General features: G+C 59.5%; 1 protein-coding gene across 1 annotated transcript in view; it reads left to right on the top strand.

Annotated features, from left to right (window-relative positions):
• CELSR3 (cadherin EGF LAG seven-pass G-type receptor 3) overlaps positions 1-11,097 on the top strand; it is a 32,726-nt gene extending 21,629 nt beyond the window's left edge. Inside the window, exons 17-36 of the mRNA XM_075714558.1 lie at positions 336-430; positions 1,154-1,363; positions 1,851-2,034; positions 2,537-2,686; positions 2,897-3,074; positions 3,381-3,548; positions 3,880-4,006; positions 4,186-4,392; positions 4,499-4,673; positions 5,228-5,340; positions 5,651-5,730; positions 6,385-6,511; positions 7,171-7,311; positions 7,463-7,599; positions 7,694-7,800; positions 8,611-8,784; positions 8,928-9,128; positions 9,309-9,597; positions 9,715-10,389; positions 11,070-11,097. Coding sequence (XP_075570673.1) covers positions 336-430; positions 1,154-1,363; positions 1,851-2,034; positions 2,537-2,686; positions 2,897-3,074; positions 3,381-3,548; positions 3,880-4,006; positions 4,186-4,392; positions 4,499-4,673; positions 5,228-5,340; positions 5,651-5,730; positions 6,385-6,511; positions 7,171-7,311; positions 7,463-7,599; positions 7,694-7,800; positions 8,611-8,784; positions 8,928-9,128; positions 9,309-9,597; positions 9,715-10,389; positions 11,070-11,097 — 3,566 coding nt within the window. The remainder of the gene's footprint in view (positions 1-335; positions 431-1,153; positions 1,364-1,850; positions 2,035-2,536; positions 2,687-2,896; positions 3,075-3,380; positions 3,549-3,879; positions 4,007-4,185; positions 4,393-4,498; positions 4,674-5,227; positions 5,341-5,650; positions 5,731-6,384; positions 6,512-7,170; positions 7,312-7,462; positions 7,600-7,693; positions 7,801-8,610; positions 8,785-8,927; positions 9,129-9,308; positions 9,598-9,714; positions 10,390-11,069) is intronic.
• The last annotated feature ends 3,522 nt before the right edge of the window (positions 11,098-14,619 follow it).

Here is a 14,619-nt window from a genome sequence, read left to right on the forward strand (position 1 = left end):
TTCTCCAGCCTGAGCCCTGCCAAGTCATTTATTCCTCTTTGCAATTCTGTGTGATGGCACCTGGTGTGATGCAGCCCAGATGCGCACACACAGGAACCCAGTTCCCGGAGGGAGGGGATGGCAGCAGCTTGCCAAGGTGATGCAGACCAAGGGTGGAATGGGTTGCACTGGTGCAAAGCAGGAGAACGGCCCTGGGGTGTTACAGGCCCTCCCCATCACTTGCTGTTGTTGCTCTTTGGGGTTAGCTGGTGCAGCAGGTCCCTGCTGGGGGGAGGCAGTGTGGGAACCATGTATCCTGTGCTGAATTTCAGATGTGCCCTTCCTCCCGGTTTTAGGTGCAGCCATCAGACACTGTGATGAGGAGAAGGGCTGGCTGGAGCCAGATCTCTTCAACTGCACTTCACCTGCCTTCAAGGAGCTCTCCATGCTGGTAATCTCCCCTCGGCTCTGCAGCCCTGACAGGGCAGGAGCCATACGAGCATGGGCTCACAGCCAGGTTTCAAAAAGCTCAGCTTTCTGTGGGCACCTAGAGTAGGAGTGGGCCTTAGCACAGTGCTTAAGCACCTTTTTCTTCCGATCTCCTGCCCCCAAACCCATCCCGTGGGAGCATTGGTCTGAACTGAAGTTCACTTCGGTTTCCTCTCATCTCTTGAGTGTCCCCATGAGAAATGACCTGTGTCCTGCCCCAGTATTTGAGAGGAAAACAAGTAATCCTGGGCAGGGCTGAACTGTTTGAATCTGGCAGGATGTCTGCCCCATGGGACACCTGTAGCCCCCAGACCCTTCAGTGGCAAATCCTTCTGAAGTATGCAGGCAAGTTTTTATTAAATGCTTGCATCCCACCAAGGCTGAACTGTAACTGAAGCCAGGAGAGTTTCCAGGGAAGTATCGCTAGATGCTTGCCCTGTCCTTTCATTTTCTTGGCTTCGGTCATGTATGATACTGGGTTAGCTGGGCTTGGCCCAGTGCAGCTCCTGATGTGTTGCTGGAGGCTGTTTGTCTGCCAGAGATGCTCCCTGTTCTAGTGACCACCACTGCGAGCGTCCCTGGCTTGTGCCATGGTTTCAGAAATCATCTCAGGGCCTGCAGCATCCCAGTTTCCCAGGGAGGAACTGCTTAATTTTTTAATCCCCTCCTTTCTCCCCACTGGCAGCTAGAGGGCTTGGAGAGGAACGAGACTGAGCTCAACACAATTGAAGCCAAGAAGCTGGCCCACCGGCTCCGGGCTGTGACAGACCGCATGGACCACTACTTTGGCAATGACGTGCACATCGCTTTCCGCCTGCTATCCCGCCTCATGGCCTTTGAGAGCCGGCAGCGTGGCTTTGGCCTGACAGCCACACAGGATGCCCACTTCAATGAGGTGAGTCCTTCCCCCAGATCAGGGTGGCTTCTGATGCTGCTTCTCTTTATCAGCCACCCTGAGTCCCTGAGGGGATCGAGGATGTTGTGAGACCACATCAGGAGCACTGGGCTCCCCAGTGCCACACAGACATTGATCCACAGGAGTGAGACCTGTCAAGGCTGCCTGCGTGGTCAGGGCTGGAGCTCAGGGTGGATGAGGAGAGGCAGAGAGCTGGGTTTGCTCAGCCTGGGGGAGGGAAGACAAAGAGAGCTCTTATTGCTGCCTGCCATTCCCTCATGGCAGGGGTGCAGGGAATATGTCTATGCAGGACGCTGACTGATGAGCATTGAGGGTGGGGGCCTGTTGTAGCAAAAAGTACCCCTCTTCCCCAAACACTTGTGCAGCAACTGGGCACAGAGCACAATGCTGCAGCCTTGGGGTGGTCAGGACGGGGCCCAAAGGCAGTGCTTCCCTCACCCCCTGCCCTCATGTCTCTCCCATGCAGAACCTTCTGCGCGCAGGCAGCTCCGTGCTGGCACCCGAGAACCGGGAGCACTGGGCCATGTTGCCACACAGTGAGCACGGCAGTGCCAGCCTCATGGAGCAGCTGCGGGACTACTCGGGCACGCTGGCCAGCAACATGAAACTTACCTACCTCAACCCCGTTGGTGTCGTCACCCCCAACATCAGTGAGTAGGAGCTGGCTGGTGGTGGGGCCTGGCTGCGGTGGTGCAGAGCCACTCCTCCATCACACCCTGTCCTGTTCTGCTCATCTCACTTCACCTCAGCGAGGATGCTGATAATGTTCTTGGTGGCTCTCAAACATTGGGAGGTGTTTGTGAGAGACATCCTGGTCCCATCCCTGCCTGGAGATGACACGCAGCCAAGAGCCAGCAGAGCCAGGAGTGTGCTGCCCGCTCCCAGTTACCTCCCAGTCTCTAGTGGGAAAGCTGCTGGCCTCAGTGGCAGGAGTAGTTTGCCCTATGGCAGAGCAAGGATCTGGGCTGGGAAGGAGCACTGTGGGTGCTGGATCTCATGTCATGCCCAAACACAGGACATATCCGCAACCAAGCCTGCCTGTGGCTCGTATGGTCCCTTTGCCAGTGACTTCAAACCTGGGGTGCCCTGGAGCATGGTTGCTCTCCAGGTGGCCATCCTAGAGCTGACTTTCACTCCCTTGGTTCTCCGCAGTGCTGAGCATCGATCGCATGGAGAACCACTCCCATATCCGCCGGCGCTACCCTCGCTACCACAGCAGCCTCTTTCGGGGCCAGCCTGCCTGGGACCCCCACACCCATGTTGTGCTGCCACTGTCGGTGCTGAGCCCCCCAAAAGCTGAAGGTGAGCATGTGAGCATCACTTGGGGAACAGCGTGGGTGGGTGTGGAAAGGAAGATGTGTCCTTGCTGAGACTTGACTCTCTGAGAGGTCCACAAGTCACCACTGAGAGCTCAGAGCTTCTGATTTCACGATATCCCAAAGGCTCCTGGTGGGCTCACAGGCTGCCTTCAGAGCAGCGTGTGTGTTCTCACCATGCTGTTGTGTGCCTCAGCTGCCCCCACGGTGGTGCCTACACCGGCTGGAGGCGAAGGGAACTACACTGTGGAGAACTCCCCGAGGCAGGTGCTGCCAGAGCCCGAGCCCGCTCTCACTGTGATCATCCTCATCATGTACCGCACCCTGGGAGGGCTGCTGCCTGCACGCTACCAGGTGGATCGCCGCAGCGTCAGGTACGTCCTCCTTCCCTTTGCCCTCCACAAGCACCAGTGGAGAGAGGCTGGCTGGACTCCGCTCTGCCCCCTCCGGCAGTTGCTGAGTCTGTCAGCAACACCTTGGGTTTGGTTCCCAGCCAGGTGGTCCTGCGGTGCTCTGCCTGTTCCCCACCTTGGCATTGCTCTGCCCCATGTTTCCTGACCCCATGGTGCTGGCTGGGCAGAGCCGTTCCTTCTGAGATGTCAGTGCAGGGCATCCAGGAAGTCCCCAGAGGGCTGCAGCTGCCAGGCACGGTGATGGCAGAGCTCTGTTGCTCCTTGCAGGCTCCCCAAGAACCCCGTGATGAACTCCCCCATCGTGAGCGTGTCTGTGTTCAGCAATCACACCTTCCTGCGGGGGCCCCTGGACACCCCTCTTGTGCTGGAATTTCACCTGCTGGAGACAGCCAACAGGAGCAAACCTCTCTGTGTCCAGTGGAACCACTCCAACCTGTGAGTCAAGCACAGCTGGACTACTCGCTTTGAGCTGCTTTCCCCAGGCACCTCCTCGTTCCCTGAGTCTCTCTGGCCATGACTGGCTGTGTGCTTGGGCAGCACTGGGATGTGGGGGTTTCTGCCCTCTCCCAGGGGGTTTGTTCCTGCTGGGAGGGCACAGCAGGGTCCCTGCAGGGCTCTGGCTCCAGTGCTCCAGCTGTAGGAGTGCAGTTGTATCTGCTGGTAGAAAAGCCTTGCTGATCACCCCCTCTTCTCTGTGGTTCCTTCCCCACACACCACACTCATCTGTCTTCTCTCCTAAGTGCGCTCTGCTTTTTGGTGGCTGCAGGACCAACCCCTCCGGCTTCTGGACAGCCAGGGACTGCGAGCTTGTGTACCGAAACACCACACACGTCCACTGCCAGTGCTCCCAGTTTGGCACCTTTGGGGTTCTAATGGACAGCTCGCACCGAGAGGTAACCTCAGCCTGCGGGGCTGTGGATGGTGTGGGGCGGGCTGTTAGCCACTGGGTCCCAGAATAAGCAGTCACAGGCAGAAAATTCCCTGTGGGACACAAGCAGAGTTTGAGACCTCAGCAGGCTTCCTGCATCTCCCCCTAACACCACTGTTTGCCTTTGGTTCTCTGCTGCTGCAGCAACTGGAAGGTGACCTGGAGACATTGGCAATTGTCACCTATTCCTTGGTGTCTCTCTCCTTGCTGGCTTTGCTGCTGACCTTCTCCTTCCTGACCTGCCTCAAAGGCCTCAAGTCCAACACACGTAGCATCCACTCCAACATATCAGTCACCCTCTTCTTCTCTGAGCTGCTCTTTCTCCTGGGCATCAACCACACCGAGAACCAGGTCTGTGGGCTTGAACAAGCACACCTTGCGGGTGGGGCCAAGGCATGGATGATGCAGTTAGAGTTGGCACAGTGGGACCATCTCTGAGTGGCTTTTGTCTCCCCAGTTTCTTTGCACTGTGATTGCCATCCTTCTCCACTGCTTCTTCCTCTCCACCTTCGCCTGGCTCTTTGTCCAGGGCCTCCACATCTACCGCATGCAGACCGAAGCCCGCAATGTCAACTTTGGGGCCATGCGTTTCTACTATGCCATTGGCTGGGGAGTGCCCGCCATCATCACTGGTAAGAGCTGCTTGTCCTACAGCTATGCCAAAAGTGCTGGTTCTCAGCAGCCTCCTGATCCCCTGGTGTTGCCTGGCTCACTTACTCAATGGGGAGAGCTGAGGGTGGGCTTGCCACGGCCAGTAGTGCCGGCAGTGAGCAGTGCTGTGGTGGTCAGCTGGGAACCACGTATCAAGGGCTGTCGTCCTGCCTCCTGGAGAGAAGTAATTCCTCAGCGCATCTCCCCATGGCTTGTTTGATGGGCACAGGACTCCTGCTGTCCCAGGGCTGGGGTCTCCTGGTTTCCCAAGCCTGCACACTTGGGTGATCTGTTACTGGCAGTGAATACCTGCTGGGCTGAGCTGTGTCAGGGATGCCTGGATAAAAGGAAATAAAGTCCCTGATGCTGGGGCTCGCAGTCCTGGCTCTTTCCCCTGTGGCAGGGAAGCCTGTGCACAGGGCAAGGAGCAGTGAGAGAGCCCCTTCATGGCCTTCAGTGCTGGGATGAGATCAACATGGCTTGGGCAAGTCCAAGGCTGCTGGGTCTGGACCTGACCTCTCCCTTCCTCCTGCAGGGCTGGCCGTTGGCCTGGATCCTGAGGGCTACGGGAACCCCGACTTCTGCTGGATTTCCATTCATGATAAGCTGGTCTGGAGCTTTGCAGGCCCCATTACTGTCGTCATTGTGGTAAAACCCTGTCCTGTTTCACCCACAGCCCTCTCCTGCCTCCCTTCTCCGCACCATGGGCACTTGCCCCTTCCTCGGCTGTGCACTGCCTGCCCCCTTCTCTGTATTCTCCTTCCTCAGTTAGAGGCCCTCTCTCTGTTCCTCCTTGCTCCAGCCAAACTTGGGGGAGGCCATGGCTTGGGCATGAAGGGGAAAGGAGGGGACGTTCGCATGGGCCTGGTGGACCTGGAGTCTGCCCACGTTCTGCGATGGGGTTGTCAGGTCAGAGCCAGCCTTTGGCACAGCTTCTAATCAGTGCCAACACTTTCAGATGAATGGGGTCATGTTCCTGCTTGTGGCCAAGATGTCCTGTTCCCCAGGCCAAAAGGAGACCAAGAAGAAATCGGTTCTGTGAGTATTAGTGGCCAAACTCCCAGCAGAGCTCCTGTGGCTCGTGGTCTCTAGTATTTTCAGTGATCATCTTCCCTCTTCCACCATCGCAGAGTGTCCATCTGTGCATCAGTGTCAGCCTTGCAGCCGCTCTTCTCTCCCACACCTGCCAGCCACATTAACCCTTCCTAAACTTTGTCCTTTCCTCTTGTTCCTACGTTCCCATCTCCACACTGTCCCACCAGCCTGTCCCACTTCACCACCTGCCCTCACAGCCACCCCTTGTGCCTCCTTAGGTTCAACATTCTGCCCTTGTTGACTCTCAGCACCTGCTTTTTCTTCTCCTACATGCTCCTTCTGAGACCTTTCCCTGCTCCATGCTGGGCCAGCCCTGGAGCTTGGCTCGGCTCTCTGTGGCTCCAAATGACCTGTGTTGTTTGGGCCCATGTGTTTGCTCTGTGTGATCCAGAAGGGAAGGCCCCGGGAGTCGGGAGGAACCAAACCGCTGCACAGAGATGAGCCCGCAGTGCTGGGTGCGGCAGGGAGGGCTGGGCAGGAGCAGGCTTCCCCCTCTGGATCACTGTCTGTGAGCACTAGCCTGTAGATTAACAACACGCACTAACCTCTTGGTGTGTGTCTGTGTGCCTGTCTGTCTGTCTCTCTCTCTCTCTCCAGCATGACGTTACGGAGCTCCTTTGTTCTGCTTCTAGTTATTAGCACTACCTGGCTTTTTGGCCTCTTGGCTGTCAACAACAGTGTCCTGGCTTTCCACTACCTCTACACTGTCCTCTGCAGCCTCCAGGTAACTGCCCGGCCTCTGCCAGGGGAGGGCACAGGTCAGCCCAGGAGAGCATCGCTGTGGTCCCCACAGCCGTCTGTGGAGAGTGGGCACCCCACACTGAGCCCCCAGCATCCCACTGGGCTCCTTGTCCCTTCCACTGTCACCGCTGTGGCAGTGAGTGGCTCCTACCAGTCCTTGCTGCTGTGCCCGTGGTGAGCGGTGGCACAGAGCAGGAGATGGCTGCAAGGTGCTTGGTTCAGAGGTGATGTCCAAGGGGCAGCAAGGACCGTCTTTGGAGGGAAGGGGCCTCCCTGCTCTCGGAGAGCAGAGGAAGAGAGTAGCCTGCAACAGAGGTGTTGGACACCCCAAATGTGACCCATGGCAGCACCCTGCAGACCTTCTGCCACCACCATGGCTGGTGTTGCTACAGGGGACCGTGCCAGCCGCTCGTTGGCTGCTACCAGCCAGGGGACACCCCACCCTTTCCTCCCTCACCCATGGCCACCATGGGGGTTAGCACTGATCAGTGTCGAGGGGCTCTTTGGTGCGTCCCTGTCCTGGTGGCCACCAGGGCCAACACGCTGGGCTCTGGAGGAGCCAGGAAGTGGCCGGGATCTGATGCTGCAGGTGAGCAGGTTGACCAGCAGCAAGGGGCCGTCTCATGGCGTCTCTCCCTGCAGGGCTTGGCTGTGCTGGTCCTGTTCTGCATGCTGAACGAGGAGGTGCGGGAGGCCTGGAAGCTGGCCTGCCTCGGCAAGAAGGGGCAGAGCGAGGAGGCCACGAGGAGCACGCAGGTGGGTGAGAGCAGGAGCAGCCCAGGGGTCTGGGGACAGGCTGCCTACCTTGGGACAGGAGCTGACGGGGACGTCCCTGCTTCCCCAGAGGGAAGGCAGATGCAGGTGGGAAGGCTATCCCCTGGGCTGCTGCCGTGCCTCTTTAACAGGGCATGTGCCTTTCTCCCCACCTTGCCAGGGCCCCAGCGCCTACAACAACACAGCGCTGTTTGAGGAGAGCGGGCTCATCCGCATCACCCTGGGGGCCTCCACCATCTCGTCAGTAAGCAGCGTGCGCTCTGCCCGCACCCACTCCAGCCAGCGGGCTTACCTCAGGTAGGGAGCAGTGCGGGGCTCCGGGGTGCCGGGAGCACCCATGCAGAGCCGAGGGCTCCTGCCACTGTCACCGCTGGGGCCTCCTGTCTTTCAGAGACAATGTGACGGCGCGTCAGGGCTCGGCCCTGGATCACAGCCTGCTGGCTCACGCCGGCCCCACGGACATCGATGTTGCCATGTTCCACCGTGATGCCGGGGGAGGTAAGGCTCAGCCCAGTGCCCGGGTTTGGGGCTGACCCAGCGCATCCTGAATTATGGCTTGAGGAAATCCTTCCTGGTGCAGGCTCTGGCTGTACGGTTACATCCTCCACCCCGTGTTCGGCTGTGACTCCCAAACACACTGTGGGTATGAAGGAGAGGCAACAGCTGTGTTGCATAGCGCAGCCTCCTCCTGGACAGACAGCAAAGGGCATAGCCAGTCTCCAAGGAGCTAGAAATGGAGGAGGCAAGGCGGGGGGCATAGGCTGTCACGGGGTCTGTGGGGACACTGGGCTCCCCAGTACAGCACAGGCACTGACCCACTGGTGGGGGGGCCACACTCGTGGCTGGGGCTGGGGCTGGGGCATGGGACAGGCAAGCAGAGGCTGAGGGAGGTGGGTTTGCTCAGCCTGGAGGAAGAGGAGGCAGAGGGGATCTTGCAGCCTTACAGGGAGGTGCAGCGAGATGGAGCCAGGCTCCTCTCACAGGCACCTGGTGAAAGGGCAGGAGGAGCAGGTACAGGCTGCTGCCAAGGGAAGGGCAGTGAGGGGTAAGGCAGGCTGTTGTCCTCATGAGGGTGGTCAGCCCTGGGGTGGTTCTGCCTTCCGGAGGCAGTCAGAGCCCAGCTGGCCCTGCCCTGGGCAGGGGTCAGAGCAGAGACCACTGGGTCCCTCCCTGCCTCTGTTATTTGGTGCTTTGGTCATTTAACTGGCACATGCTCGCAGGCATGAGTCTGTCCTTCCTCATTTGGGCTGAAAAGCCTCACCCACCTTCATTCTAAATGTCTCCCCGACACACACTGTGTCCCTCCAGACCAGGACTCGGACTCAGACAGTGACCTGTCTCTGGACGAAGAGCGCAGCCTCTCCATTCCGTCTTCAGAGAGCGAGGAGAACGTGCGCCTGCGGGGCCGCTTCCAGCGCCAGTTCAAGCGGGCAGCACACAGTGAACGCCTCCTCACTAACCCCGCCAACACCACTCCCAAAGGCAAGTCCCAGGGGCTCTGGCAGGGGACAGGGTGAGCTCAGGTCCCTGGGGGACAGGCTGTGTCTTGTGATGGCTGCAATTGCTGCTCACAGAAATACTCTCTTCCTCTTCCCCGGGGCCTGTTTTGCTGTGTCCTTCGCCAGATGTGGATGGCAATGACCTCATGTCATACTGGCCAGCTCTGGGTGAGTGCGAGGTTCACCCCTGCTCCCTGCAGAAGTGGGGCTCCGAGCGGAAGCTGGGATTTGACATCAACAAGGATGCGGCCAACAATAATCAGCCAGACCTGGCCTTGACCAGTGGGGACGAGAACTCCCTCACCCAGACCCAGCGGCAAAGAAAAGGTAATGGCCTGGACCAAGCAGGCGAGGGTAGCCTGGCCTGTCTCGGGTTGACGTGGCCTTGAGGGCTCAGCATCAGTTCCATCTTCTTGTGTCCTTGGGGAGGTATGGCTTACCTCTCCCAGCTTTCATGCTCTTTTCACTCTTACGGAAAAATTTGACTTCTCTTTCTGTCCGGTGCAGGGATTTTGAAGAACCGCCTCCAGTACCCTCCGACTCTCCAAGGCTTGCCATCTGTTGGCAGGATGACCAATGAGCTGACATGGTACAAGACCTCCACGCTGGGTCACAGGGCTGTCCCCGCCGCCTCCTACGGCAGGATCTACTCTGGAGCGGGCAGTCTGTCGCAACCAGCCAGCCGGTACTCGTCACGGGAACAGCTTGACATGCTGATGAGGAGACAGATGTCCCGGGAGCAGCTGAGCAGACACAACTCAGGAGAGTGCTTGGAAGCCGTGCCCAGCCGGCACGGGTCCAGGGAGGAGCTGGACACTATCCCCAGCAGGCATGGGTCAACCGAACACCTGGAAAGTATCCCGAGCAGACACGGGTCTAGGGAAAACTTGGATCTACTGGTTCCTAGGCCCAGTCAGAGAGATCATGGGAACACACTGCCCCGGAGGCAGGGTTCCAGAGACCACCTTGACACTTTACCCTGCAGATTTGGGTCAAGAGAACAGCTAGACTGTGGGCCAGTAAGAGAGGCCTCTAGGGAGTGGCTAAATACATTGCCAAGTAGGCAAGTGTCCAGAGACCGAATAGGCACGTTGCCAAGTCGAGATACTTCTCGAGAACAATTGAATTTGCTTTCTAGAAGACAGCCTTCAAGGGACCAGCTAGCATCGGCTAGACAAACTTCAAGGGAGCAGCTGGAATTTCTCTCCAGAAGATCTAATTCCAGAGAGCCTCTGGACACAGTGCCTAGCAGGCATCCGTCGCAGGACAACCTGGGGACACTCTCTAGGAGGCAGCTGTCTAGGGAAAGCCTAGAGCCGCTGTCAAGGAGACAGCCTTCTAGAGAGAACCTGGAGGCCGTTCCCAGCCGACATCCTTCCACTGAACAGTTAGATATCCTTTCTTCCATCCTTGCTTCTTTTAACTCCTCTGTCCTGTCCTCGGTGCAATCGTCCAGCACGCCTTCAGGCCCCCAGACCACCACCACCCCCTCTGCCGTGCAGACCTCCTCGACGCCCTCCGCAATGTGCCCCTCAACACCTCGCTCTGCCACCTCCCACAGCATTTCGGAGCTGTCGCCAGACTCAGAGTAAGTGTGCCCCTTCCTCAGCCAGGCCTTGTTCAGCTGGTCTTGTGCATCGTCCGCCTGCCTGGCCTCTTCCCGAAGGGGGTTTGGTTTGGGGGGAGAGGGCTGTGTAAGGGTGAGCCCCTGGGGTGAGAGGTGGGTGTCTCCTGGTCTTGAGTAAGTGACCAGGGAGGGAGAACCCTTGGATGCGACAGGTCCAGATGCTTGCAGTGCAGCACAAGCAGAAACATCAGTGTAGCTGAGTCTGCTCGCTCTGCCAGAAGTGATGGCCCTCACTTGTGGCCTGTGGGGGCTCAGGGAAGATGCTTTGTGCAGCCAGGCTGACCTCATGGCTGGTCCCCTTGCTCAGTGCTGGCTGTAAGTCCCAACGAGCAGATGTGTGCGAGGGCCAGGCTGGCTGGAGAGGAGGAGGGGGCCCAAGTCCTACAGGAGCCCTGCCTGCCCCAGCCACGTTTCTCCCCAGACTGTCCCAGTCTGTCACTTCTGCTCCAACTCTGCTCCCTGCTGATGCTGCTCCCATCCCTCCCTTCCTCTTCCCTGAACTCAGGGACTTGGAGGCAGTTGTTCCTGCCCTGAGACACGAGTGGGTTTCTGCCCTGTCCCCATCTGGCGTAGCTGGGAGAGGCAGCTGGAGCCCAGGGGAGATGCCACGGCTTAACGCTGTTTTTCTTTCTTTCGAGAAGGATAATGAGAAACGAGGGCCATTCCTGAGGGTCCGAAGCTGTCCACAAGAGACACAGAAGAAGCAGGGCCCTTCGCCTAGCCAGGCGCTGCCAGCTGAGGTTTGGTGTCCCCAGGGGGCAGCGGCCAGAACTGATGGTGGTCAGAGGCCCAAAACCAACCCTACCTTCCCCTGCCCTCTGGGCTGAGGGGCCGGCAGCGCGCTCCACCCGCTGCCAGGAGCCTCCAGGCTCTCGGCTGCCACCGTGCTCCACGTCGCCAGCCCGGTGTGACAGGTACAGCAGGAGCCTGCTCGGGGAAGGGTGGCTCCTCCAACCCCCCGGGGCCGAGCTCTTCCTCTGCGACCCGTTCGTATGCAGGGTGTGCGTGTGTGTGCGCGGAGGGTGGGCAGGGGCAGGGGGATGGAAACGGAGCCCAGGACGTGGGAGCAGGGGAGGGTTTTCTACCTTTTTGTATCTTTGTAATCAGAGAGAAGAGAAATTTCTATGGTTATTTTTACGGATGGTCTGTTCCCAGGACCTGGAGCATTTTTCTCACCAACAGCCCTTTGTTGGCTTCCCTGGAGGTACCGGGAACCATGATCCTGGTGGGCCAGAGGGACACTGCCAGGCAGCCCTCATGGCTTTGTCAGCACCGCTCTGTCCCATCCCCATTGCAGGGCAGCTGGCCCCACTGCCCCTCTTGCCCTCCCACCGTGCAGCTCCACACGTGTCTCGGTGCCGTCCTCCTGCCTGGCGTCCCTCAGTCCCCTGCAGCCGTGCTGGCCCTGTGCAGCCAGGCCCTCCTCTGCCCTCCCATTGGACCCACTTCGGGGCTGCCCCCGGTCCATGAGCTGGGGCTGTGTGCCAGTGAGAGCACAAACGAGTCGGGCAGCAAATTTGGCACTAGGGACCCGCTCGGGGAGGAAACAAGCTTTGCTGTTCAGTCCTGTGCTGTACCAGCATGGTCCCACTCCTGTAAGCGCTGGTTTCCTCTGCTCAGCAAATGAGCGCTATGTTTTTACCCACTGTATGTTGTGCTCTTTAACCTGCGTGTTCCAGAGCAAACCTCTGTTGCTTTGTGGGTCCAAGCAAGGAGCTGGATGACCCTAACCCTGCTCAGCAGCAGGCTGGGCCGTTCCCAGAGCCAGCGCTCGCCCTGCGGAGGATTAGCATCTGCAGGAACATGATGTGGCTCCAGTCTCAGGGTCCAGCACTGCCCACAAAAGTTGTATCTAGCTGGTTCCCTGCAGGTTCTGTGTACATAGGCACGCATCCCTGTGCTCTCTGGCTGGCACAGGACCCCAGCTCAGAGTGGCCTGGATTTTGGGAGATGGGGATAAACAGCACTTTGCTCTCTCTGGAAATTCAGGCCGCCCTGATGGTTTCCCTGCTCAGCCAGGGGCCTGGCCCTGGGCTCCCACTGGCCCTGCCATGAGGCAACACTCCTCTGTGCCTACCCCAGCCTCGGGCCAGGGGCAGCTGGCTCGGGGGGCCGGCACGCTCCCTTTCACCTGCAGAGCACAGTGCCTCTGCTCGGCTGCCCCTGTGATGCTCTCGGGGCTGCGTGACAGCACGCTCCTTACTGCCTTACTACCACGCTGCTGTAGCCTCTTACTGCAGCCCAGCCTGACGTGTTTACAGGAGAGGACTTGTGCCGCTGTCCTCCAGGCCTCTGGGGAGGCCAAGGCCTCTCAGCTACATCCCCAAGTCAGCGTAGAGGACATGGAGGGGACAGAGGGGCTGGGTGACGGGGGTGCTGTGGGAGTGGTGAGGGCTGCCTGCCCCCAGCGCAGCCCTGACAAGGCAGGCTCGCTGCTGCCCTTCTCCCAGGGATGGGGAGGGAAGGGCCTGCTGACATGTTTACATGCCGTTTGGCCAGCATTCTGCTGGCCCCATGTGCAGGGAACAGCTGGGTCCCTCCATGCTGCCCGTCTTCGCCTTTGCGAACAAACTCGTTTACATGTTTCTCTCTGGCTGCACAGCACCAGAGCCCTGGGCTGTGCCTCAGCCAGCACCGTGTTACCTGTTTGGCACCCCGGTGGGTACCCATGTCCTGTCCCTGCTGTGCTGTAGGGCCCGCTTTTCCACCAGGTTGGGCACAAGGGTGCTTTGTGTTGATGCCAAACGGAGAGCAAGTGACAAGTGCCAAAAAAGAAGAGAAAAACGGAGCTAGCGGCTGTCCCCACAGAGCTGGGCCAGTCAAGGAGCAGGAGTCAGTTTGTGGCTTGGTCCCTGATTGCAGTGCTGTGGCCTGGGCTCTGGGGAGCATCCTCCTTGGATTTGGGTTTGTTTCTTTGGGGGGTTTGGTTGTTTCTTTTTTGGGTTTTTTTTTTCCCCCTCTCCATCTCCCGATTCTGTGGGCAGGGAGCAGGGAGATGCCCGCGCACCCCCCTCCCCACCCCGGCTGTGTAAAAGTGTATCATGGAAGCGCTGGGTTTGGAAATAAAAGTCTATAAAGTGGTACTGGCCTCTCTGCTGTCTCTCCCTGCGCTTGGGATCCATGGCTGGGGCTGTGGGCGCAGTGCGTGGGCTCGAGGCGATGCTGGGAGGGGGCTTGGGTGGGAGCTCACAGCCGGCTCCTGGGCTGGAGGGGAGTTGCTGTGGCCTGGGGTGAGGTGAGCAGGTGACAGGGACTTAGGTGCTGCCAGTCCAAGTTGCTCGAACTTGGCTGCGTCCAGGCCGGTTCACTCAGAGCTGGGGTCGGCTGCAGTGGTGCCCAATGGCCCCTGGCTGCAAGGTCTGCGGCACTGTGGTGGCTGTGGTTAGCTCTGAGGCTGTGCCTGGCAGCAGCCGGCGACCTCAGCCAGCAGCCCAGGCAAGGCCAAGGGGAGAACATCCACCGTCCAAAGGCAGCATGACCTCCGTGGGGCCGATCCGGGCTGCGGGGAAGGAGAGGGAAGCAGGAGGAGGAGAGGCTGACCATGATCCCCATGCCCTCCGTCCCTCCCTTCCCTGCTGTTGGAGGGGAAAGAGCAGGTGAACAAAGGGCAGTACTGATCCATGGCACTCTGAGCAAGGGTTGCCATCGATGAGTGCGGACCCTTGGTCCCTGAGAAGCTCCCTCCTTAGCGCTGGCCTGAGCCTGACCCAGCCCAGGGCGGCCCCTGAGCACCGGGGGCTGGGCTCACCGCGGCTGCCGGGGAGTCCCGTGTTCGTGTGCCGAAAGCTGGGGTCCCATCGTGCGGCCCTTCACGAGGCTGGCCTGGGCGTGAGGGGCCGGGGAGGGCTGGTGGGGGGCTGGGGTGGCTGAGGGGGAGCCATGGGCAGAGCAGCCAGCCCAAGGTGAGGGGCGGGGGCTGGAGGCTGGGGTGCAGGAAGCAGCTGCGCAGGGTGGGGGCCAGGAGCAGCGATAAGGAGGCAGTAAATGGCACCCAGCGCTATCAGCTGCTACCAAGCAGGAGCCCTGTGATGGCCGCTGTTTCCGTGCCAGGTGAGCAGATAAATGATGGGGAGGTGGCGGCTGCGTGCGGGTGCCTGTGCCATTGGTGTACCGCTACCTGGCCACAGTGGGTCTGATGGGCATGGGGGTGGGAGATGGCGTGGAGCTGGGCATGTAACGGAGCCTGAGGGG

The sequence above is a fragment of the Pelecanus crispus genome, chromosome 7 (genome assembly GCF_030463565.1).
Source record: "Pelecanus crispus isolate bPelCri1 chromosome 7, bPelCri1.pri, whole genome shotgun sequence".
NCBI classification, from domain to species: domain Eukaryota; kingdom Metazoa; phylum Chordata; class Aves; order Pelecaniformes; family Pelecanidae; genus Pelecanus; species Pelecanus crispus.